This window comes from Gavialis gangeticus, unplaced genomic scaffold (assembly GCF_001723915.1).
Source record: "Gavialis gangeticus isolate Ggan-Ray unplaced genomic scaffold, GavGan_comp1, whole genome shotgun sequence".
Taxonomy (NCBI): Eukaryota; Metazoa; Chordata; order Crocodylia; family Gavialidae; genus Gavialis; species Gavialis gangeticus.
This window is the reverse complement of record NW_017728995.1, coordinates 16,566,970-16,576,500: the sequence shown is the minus strand read 5'-3', so window position 1 is coordinate 16,576,500 and position 9,531 is coordinate 16,566,970. Positions and strand designations below refer to the sequence as shown.

The 9,531-nt window shown below is 40.6% G+C and overlaps 1 protein-coding gene across 6 annotated transcripts in view; it reads left to right on the top strand.

Moving 5' to 3' along the window:
• MECOM (MDS1 and EVI1 complex locus) overlaps positions 1–4,813 on the top strand; it is a 586,635-nt gene extending 581,822 nt beyond the window's left edge. For all 6 annotated transcript variants that reach the window (XM_019503260.1, XM_019503258.1, XM_019503259.1 and 3 more), the window contains 3 exons: positions 707–943; positions 1,909–2,095; positions 3,153–4,813. In XM_019503260.1, coding sequence (XP_019358805.1) covers positions 707–943; positions 1,909–2,095; positions 3,153–3,287 — 559 coding nt within the window. In that variant the 3' untranslated portion in view covers positions 3,288–4,813. The remainder of the gene's footprint in view (positions 1–706; positions 944–1,908; positions 2,096–3,152) is intronic.
• Positions 4,814–9,531: the final 4,718 nt, after the last annotated feature.

Genomic DNA, 9,531 nt, shown 5'->3' with positions numbered 1-9,531 from the left:
TGCCTAGCTTAAAACATTGCATCAAATATGGAGAATTAAGGGGCCTTGTTTGATATCACCGCTGCCCTTTCAATTCAGCCCCCAACAACTGTGGGCACAAACCTGAAATCATGGTTATTTGCACCCACAGATGCACCCATTTGGATGTTTGTGGTGTAGACAGATAGTGCTGTTTCTCAATGGATGGTAGATGACTTGACACAAAAGGACTTGCACAAGGAATTGTATGTGCATCTACTTTAGGATGCAAAATTGTGAACACAGTATCAGGCACAGTTTAAAAAAAAACTGGGCCTGGTTTTCAAGGGTCTTCAGTCCTAAGAGCACCTGTTCAAAGTCATTGGGTTACTATGCCTAGGCTAGGTGTAGGAGTACAAGCAAAAGGAATTAAGTCAGTGAAAAGTTTGGAAGAATATGCCTCATAAGTGTCAGAGTAGGCCCTGATGTAGCCTTTTAAGGGTTGGGGTGGAATCCTTTATTACTTGGGCCACATCTTCCCATTGATTTTTAAGAAGGTTTCTTCACAAATATGGAGTTTATATTTGAATCTAAACAGTACAAAGCACTAAAAATGACAGTACTCCACTGGCAGGGGGAAAGCACATGTTTTAATTCTTTTTTGCATCAGTCTTCCATGATTTTCTTGGTTTTTTTATTTCAAAAGGCCGGTGATTGATTGACCCACTGATTTTGATTTTTTTTTTAGAATGAATGGCAGCCACTTTAAGGATGAGAAAGCCATGGGGGCAAGTCAGAACTCTGACTTGTTGGATGATGAAGAGGCAGAAGATGAAGTAATGATGGATGAAGAGGATGAAGAAAGTGATATTGCAGCGAAGGCAGGCAAAGAACCTGCTTCAAGTACCATACATGAAGGAACCCCTGAGGATGACTATGAGGAAACAAGTACTTTGGATATGAATTGCAAGACTTCCCCTGGCAGGTCGGTTCCTTCCTAGTATTTTAAATGGTACAATCAACTATGTAAGACAAAAACAAAAAACTGGGCAAGAATTTCAATGCCAAAACCCTGAGAGGCCACAGGAAAACTCCTCTAAGCTAACCCTCTGCTCACAATATTTTGGCTGACACAAACCCTGTCCTCAGCTACTTCATGGACTCTGTTCCATTTATGAGCAGACATAATTTGCACTGGACATTATGAGTAACAGACACTATCACATCAGGGTACACATAGATATAAATACATGGAATATACCTGTGTTCCTGGCTCCTACTGCTCACATGCTACAGATGGACTAGAATAGAGGCAATGGATTTCTGTATTGCAGTACTATAACTGCAGACTCTCCTGCATGCATCTGTTGTTAGCACCATCCAGAACTGAGCCCATGAAACACAGCTTGAACAAAAATGACTGACATTTCTATATAAGAAGGAATTATTTCTATATTATTATTTTATAGCGTAAGAGATTTTCACATGAACGTTAGGGTTTACATTGAAGTACTGTTTAGAGGTTCAGTAGAAATCAGGGCTCCAAGGAGTTAGGTGCCATACAAACAAAGAGTAAGAGAAAGTTTTGCCCCAACGATCTTACAGTCTAAGTAGACAAAACAGGGGATGGTTGGGAACACAGGGGTAAAGGTCTAGACCCTTGATTGATTTGAGTGGAAGTTAGGTACTGACATATTTGAAGATCCTGGTTAAACTGACTTGTCCACATTAGCTGAGGAAAGGTAGAAATGGTATACAGGCCTATGAAATGCTCTCTGCTGTCCTTTCTGCTGGACAGGTACTGCAGCTTTCATGAGTTTTGGTGAAATGAGTTTATGGTAGATTTAGGTGAATGAGAATTGTCTTTCAGTAGGTTTACATTTGGGAAAGGAAGAGGGCTTTTACTGGAAATGTTATATACATGTTTATAATCTCTGTTGTGTTTTGTAGGTATAAAGACGATGAGTATAATAAGACTGGACTATCAGCTTTGGACCACATAAGGCACTTCACAGATAGCCTCAAAATGAGGAAAATGGAAGAAAACCAGTACAATGAAACTGAACTGGCAGCCTTTAATACTCCCCACCTGCCAGAGGACCTAAAGCAACCACTGTACAGGAAATCGAAGTCCCAGGTAGCATCCCAGGTTGTGCTCCCAAACAGGAGCGAGCTCGGCACATTCTGTCTCCCCACACCATGTTCTCTGGGATATCTGGGACCAGATCTTCAGGTGTTGAATTTCTGTGATGCTCCATTGACTTTGGCGGACAATGCTCCTTTATATATAACACCTGAGGTTCCCATGATATCTAGATGATGTCTAGAGATATCCATGATATCTAAAGATCTAAATTAGAACGATTACTGTGTAGTGTGCACCTGCATACTATATGCAGAAATTGCATCACAGATATGCTGCTTTTACATAAACCAACGTGAGCTTATTAATGCTAACATGGGCTTTAAGACCCCGAGAACAGAACTTGGCCAAATGTATTATCACAGCTTAGCATCGCTCAAGAGGATTATTTCTCTTTCTCTTCTGTTTTGTTGGCTAAGGTAGCATCATCTCCTAATGGCTTTGCTTACTAAGTCCACAACACCAAGCAGCAGTACTTGGGTGGGCTGACATATCAGTCCCAGCTTTTAAGATTTGGATATAATAAAAAGGGTGTATAACTACATTCCCATTTTCAAATTGCCCAGGTAATTATGCAGTATGTATGCCTTCATAACAGACTGAAAGCAATGAAAGGTTCAAATAAAGTATAATATGCTGTAATATTCAGTAAATATACATTTATTCAGAAAATATATATTCGTAGCACCAGGTAAGTAGAATAATAATTTTTGTTGCTTATATAGCACTTGAGAATTGATGCAACTAACTCTTGTGCATAGACTCTGAAGGAAAAGGTGATGTGATTGGTTAGATTAATTTTGAATACATTTAAAGCTGTGTGAGCCTTAGAGGAAAAATGCAAAGAATTATTTCTGTTAGCGGGTGAAAAAGGTCCGAGGACATGTTGGAGGAGACCTTACCTAATAGATGTTGCATAAATAAATTGAATACAAGACACCATCTAGGGCCTGGATAGAAGCCTGGCTGCCTATGGGGGCCTTTGTTTGATTTCAAGTCGGTGGCTTCTGAAGAGTGTTTACCACCCTTTCTCTCTCTTGTCTTCATTCAGGCATACGCTATGATGCTCTCTCTCTCTGACAAGGACTCCATCCATTCTGCATCCCATAATTCTCCCAACGTGTGGCACAGTATGGCAAGAGCTGCCGCAGAAGCCAGCGCCATCCAATCCATTAGTCACGTATGACATTGTGAAAGCTAACCAAGAATGGGACCAAGTCCAAAACAGTAGCATGGCTCTTTCATATATGACTATTTAAAAGACTGCTGAGCAGAATGCCTTATAAATCTGTAGGGTCACTCATTTAAAGTCTGATGACCTTAAACTGAATAATTTTAAAAAGAAAGAAACTATTTATTCTCGATATTTTGTTTTGCACAGCAAAGGCAGCTGCTGACTTCTGGAGGATCAATGCGACTTAAACAAAAAGGTTTCAATGGATTATGTAAACCAGGGCCGGGAAAAAGTGTCTTCCAATTCACCCGGTTCAGGGGGTGGGGGCAAAAGGGTTAAGACTGCATTGATACACACATGGGCACTCCTTTAAAGTAGAAACTGAATCGTTTTTCTTTTTGTATAAGATAGTTTGACACAGGATTGGGAACAGTTGCTTTTATGTACAAATCCTCTTCATTAAAGCTTTATGCATTTTAACCCTTTGAAGAAAGAAAGTAGTTCTGTCAAATGCACACTATCCATCCTTAATGTAGAAACTGATAACAGGGAATATTTTGTCCTCTCCGTAATTCCTTTTGCCTTCTTAAGTGCATTGTAAAAAGGGAAAAAAAGAAAAAAAGAAGAAAAAAGATAGAAAAAAAAGAACTAAGAGAAACAGTAAATAAGAGGTTTGTGTATATTGTAAACTATGAATGTTCACCACTCCAAAAGCTTGCCATTCAGATATTTCTGTCAGAGAACATGTTCATCTACAGTACCACTAGTTCAATGTTTGCCAAATCATTGTAATGACATTTTTAATTTTAGACAATCATGTCGCAATTTTGTGTTGTTTTCTTCCCCCCCCGATTTCTTCTTTGTGTTGTGTGTACCATGTATTTATTTGTTGGCAAACAATTGTTTGTTGATTAAAATAGCACTGTTCCTATAATAAACAGCACTGCTCTAGTCCCCCACTACTTCTTCATGATGTAGGCACCCGTGTACTTCAAAACAAGTGAGATGAACTGATCTGTGTATATGGGAGTGCAAAACAGTGTTTGAAATTTCCTTACATTCCTCTTTTATTTTATTTTTTTCCTTTTAATGAAACTAAATAACTAATAGAGGTGACTTAGTTTTTTTGTAATACATTAAATTGATTCAATTGTATAAACAGTTATAATTTCTTCATGAAAGCATGATTCTTCTGATTAAAGCTGTACCCAATATTTTAAGCTGGTTGTCTGCGAGCTTGTGTGATGTTATGTTCATGTTAATCCTATTTGTAAGATGAAGTGTTCCAAACTTATGTTAAAAAAATAAATAAATAACAGACTGTATTCAGGTTTTTTTTTTTGTTTTGTTTTGGGGATTTTCTTTGCCCTTTAGCAAGGGACCAGATTTCTTTTCCTTTTGTTTATAATCTCATTTTAAAATAATTGGCAAGTTGAGGTACTTTCTTTAAATGCTTTGTACAATGTAACTGTTACGCATTTCAGTACATTACTATGGGAGGATCAACTAAAAAAAAAATAAAGGATTACCAAACTGAAGGGATCTTTTCCACTCCTTTTGTTTTTGTCTAGGTCGAGGCACTGTGTTTCATTTATCGGTGGTAATCTGCAGGGTTAGGAATGTTCTGTTCTCGGTGTTGATGGGCAATAATAATGCTAACAGTGGAACTTGGCATTTCACTAGCATCTTCCATCCAGTTATCCGAATGTGCTTCTAAATGAGTTAGGACCCGCTCCAAAGACTCTTGTTGATGTCAGCAGGCTAGAGCTCAGGCCTCCGTCTCAAAACACCCTCCCCCCCACGCACCGCCCTGGCTCGTAGACATCTTACACGTGTATTACAGAAGGGAAACTGAAGCATATAGGGTTAAAGTCACTTGTAGCCATTGCACAGAATGGCACAGAGCCAGGTGTACCCCAACCACAAACTATGTTTTAAACAGAGTACTTAAGGAATATTGACTTAAAATGAATGGCAAAATCATTGGCATTAGGATTTCAGTGCTGGTCCCTAATTTAAAAAAATGTCTGTCTATGAAGTCGAGTACTAAAACCCATATTTAAATACCTAAATTAGCCCCTGGATGTACCAAATGGGTCGTTGTGCTCCAAAAAGCAGATTTTTGATGTTTTACTTCAAGAACTCACAAGTGATATCAGGTCCAAGATCGTGTTTCCTCCTGACCAGCTTGAAGAGGCATAGATGAATTTCAAGTTTAAACAAATCAAAGAGAACAGTGCTAAGGTAACTGGGAACAGGGACCCCCCTGCAGCCAAGACAAATGCTAACTCAGAAGCCAAAGAGATGAGGGGAAGGCAGTAAGCAACTGGCAATGGAAATGAAGCACATATAGTGCATACAAGGTGGAGGGAGAATGGATGAAATCATTGCCCAATTGATTTCAAAGCTAACGTTCTCAAAGGTTTCAGGGGGGTAAGCTGCTTAGCAGGAAAAACTATACATCTTTCCTTGGAGTGTGATCCAAATCCATCTAAGGAGATGGATGACTTTCACTGGGCATCTGGCACCACAGCTCATAGATTTGTACGTTCCCTGCTCTGACAACAGGCACACTTTGCCAATTCAGGAAAGCTTTATGTTCTTTTTTTTTCTGTCCTGATAGAGCCTTTTAGAGCATGCTCAGAAAGCCAGCATGGCAACAAGGTCTGTAGGCAAGTATGCAAGGGGGTTGGGAGCTGTAGGACAGAGCAGATTAGGGTTATACGTAGTGATTTAGACACTAAAAGCTGGGGAAGAGAGCACCTTAGAGATAGATTTGCATTTGGCTCTTATTGTTTGAATACTGGGGAGCCTAGGATTGGGTTACCATTTGTTCAAAAGGCTCCCAAACAGCTCTTCAGCCCTTCAGGGCAGAATTTTATCTATCTCACTGTAGATCCCGCACAGAGTTTTTAGGTTTCTAAGTCACCCAGCATTATATTTCCCCCTCCCCAGTAATAGCTTGAATTGTGCGTAACACTTAAATGTGTTACGCACCCAAGTCTTCGACACTAAGGCTGTTTCTACCAAACATTTAAAAAAAAACAATTCATGACTGCTCCAGAGACATTTAAGTCCCTTTATGCTCTGTTTTGAGTCTCTCCCCCTCTCTCTTTTTTGCCATGGATGCACAGAAGTGCTTCATAAAGCCCTTTAATTGTAAACAGCCAAAAATCACAACTAGCTAGGGCAGTGATTCTCAGCCAGGATGCCAGAGCACTTGGGGCCAGCCACCAGATCTTCTGAATGGTGTCAGTGAGCTGTGAGGAAATGAGCAAGGTGTTAGGAGATGGATAAACTAAGCAGATAAATGCAGGTCTCTGCCTGGACAATTCCTGACTTTCACAGCCAGGCCCCTCTGCAAGGAGGTAAACACTGCAATATAGAGATGATTTTTTGAGATGAGATGCCACATAGTTCACAGAAGCTGTGGAGAGGTGCCTCGAGTCCAGTGAGGGGGTCCCTCAAGTCCAAAAAGTTTGAGAGCCACTGAACTAGGGAATACTGGACACCAAACTGAGTTGGGGAGGGTGGCACCTTTAGCCCAATATTTAAGGGACAGGGAAAACCTGAGAGACCCACCCTAGATTCACCTCCCTCTAAGAGAGTTTGAGCTCTGATCTCCTGCATCACAGAACAGCAGCCTAATCATTGAGCCACAGATCAGGCAGGACTGAGAGCACCTTCTTGTTAAAGTGTGGCCACAGGGAAACCAATTAGGAAAGCATGCTGTGGACAGGAGGAGAACAAGCAAGAGGGAGGGCAACTATGTCTGTGGCTCAAGGCTGTTGTATAGGAGGGAGAAGGAGAGTTTTTGCTTCAAATGCTGCTTATGTACTTTGCATTACAGTGTCACTACAAGAGCAGTACAGGTGGCAGAGTGTAGGCTTCCTGACATGCAAAAATCTAGAGCTCTTGGTTCAGAGATGATACCTTTTATTAGACCAACTTCTTTATTAGACAACTTTTTTATTAGACCAACTTTGATTAGGCCGGCTTCCTGACATGGCTCTTCACTTGCTATCTCTGTGGGCCTGGATAGACGCCTATTGGGAAAGTCTTCAAAAGACAGTCCTCATTACAATACTCCATGCAGGAGCAGTCTCTTGGACCTAACATGAATGTGTTCAGGTGGCTCTAGGAATCATGCTGCACCCTACAGAGGAAGACAACCCCCCCAAATCCCCAACCTGATGTGGAAGGAAATTCCTTCCTGACCTCAAATCTGGTGCTTAGTTTGATGCTGAGCACATGAGTAAGACTAACCAGCCAGGCACCAAGATGGTTTCACAGTCCCATTAGGGTCACCAGTGCACCCCAGGCACGCTCTCAGCTAACTGTGGAGAATCGCCATTGCTTCAGAACCCAAAGTACATTCCAAGAAAGAGAAAATCCGTCTTGTGCCCAGCAGGTGACCAGAAGACACCATGGACATCCAGACACCTTACACGTGCAAGCTACTTACACAGAGACCAAGCTTCCTTTCAGCCCCCTCATGGGAATGCCAAACACACACAGCTCCATATCACACCCCGCTTACTGCCCCAGGGACAACTCCATCCTATCACTTTATAATGTGCTTAGACTTATCAAGCTCCTTCTTCGTTTGGAAGACAACTCCAGGACTTCACTCCTCTAATGGTTAGAAACCTTCCTTTAACATTATGCTAATTGCTGATGGCCTTATTCTAATTTCTACTGTGCACATCACACTGGCATCTCATGATTATCCTAGTATCAACCAATATAGACAGGTCCCTCTTTTCTCCCATTGTCCTCAAACGCTGAGGCCCCTCTATAGAAAATTTTCTTCCTAGAGTCATCTGAACACATGTTACATAACAAATTCCCTATCATTCACTGGTGAGCCTCCTGCATAAGTCCCTAAATGCATAACTTTGCAGTTGGTACTATAGCTCTCGTACCTTTTCTAGTACTCCACTTCACAAGATGTTTTCATTTTCTGTACGCATGTCTACATGTGCCCCTCACTGTAATATTTTAGCAAGTACTTATTTAGCAAGTACTAAATGACTGTGCAGCACCTGCCAGTATTGTGCAGTCCTGGTGGTGTAGTAGCAGCAGCATCACAGTTAGTGCCCACTGATCCTGTGTCGTCATAGTGATGAGCTACACTGCTGTACCTCATCACCATGGTGATGTAGTGTCTCATGTAGACACGGCCCATGTGATAATCTAATCCTCTTTATCCAAAGATTTCATAAGCACACATATCTGTTTCTTGCATCAAGAGCACTAATGAAAATATGAAACAGGACTGATAACAAGACCAATCCCTGAGACGTACCACTTGTAACCTCTTGCCAATCAGATAAACTCTCCTTTCAATACCACCTCCCTTTTAGCCAAACCCTTATCCACTGTATGATTGTGTTGTGAGTTCCCATCTTTACCATTTTAGCCAATAATTTCCTGTGAGGCATGGTGTCAAATGCTTTCTTCAAATCAGTTAGAGTAGGTCCATTGCATTGCCCATAACTGAGTGAGTTATCCTGTTATAAAAGAATATTAGATGTGTCTGGCATGACCTTTGGCTAAAAGTACATTGTCCCATGTTCTGTTTACCTCTGTCATTCATTAGTAGTTACTGTTTCTTTCAATGTTTAAGAATTTGCAGCATGTTGAAGGCAAAGTACTATGCCTGCAGTTTTTTGAGTCTTTAATAAAAACCCAAACAGGCACTGTGTGTAATTATAACTATTATTTGGTCATAATGATCTCTGAGCTGATAGATTCACTTAAGATCTTTGCTACAGTGGTTGCTATTTCACATGCCAGTTCTTTCAATATTCTGGGATGAAGATTGTTTGGGCCCTCCTGATTTTGTTACAGTAATCAATCAAAGTTTTGCTTCTGCCTCAGATGTGGTCTTTTCCATTAGGGTCTCATCATTCCCATTAAACACCATACCATTGTCTTCATATATATTTTCATCCTTATGGAAAAATGAAGTAAAGTATTCATTTAGCTTCTGGGCTATATTGAGGTCCTTATTCTGCACCCCATGGTGATGTAGTATCTCATCACCATGGGGTGCAGATACTCCCCACCCCATCTCCAGTGCATAGTCATTTCAGTTTGAGACAAATCAGCAGTTTTGGTTGTATCTGATCACTCTTCTAAGAAACTTAATTGTAAAGGTGTTCTTTTAAGCGTTACTACCTTTTGTGGGATAATGAAAAAAGCCAAAATGTTCAGTGGATATGGACCAAATAAAAGATTTATAACAAAACAC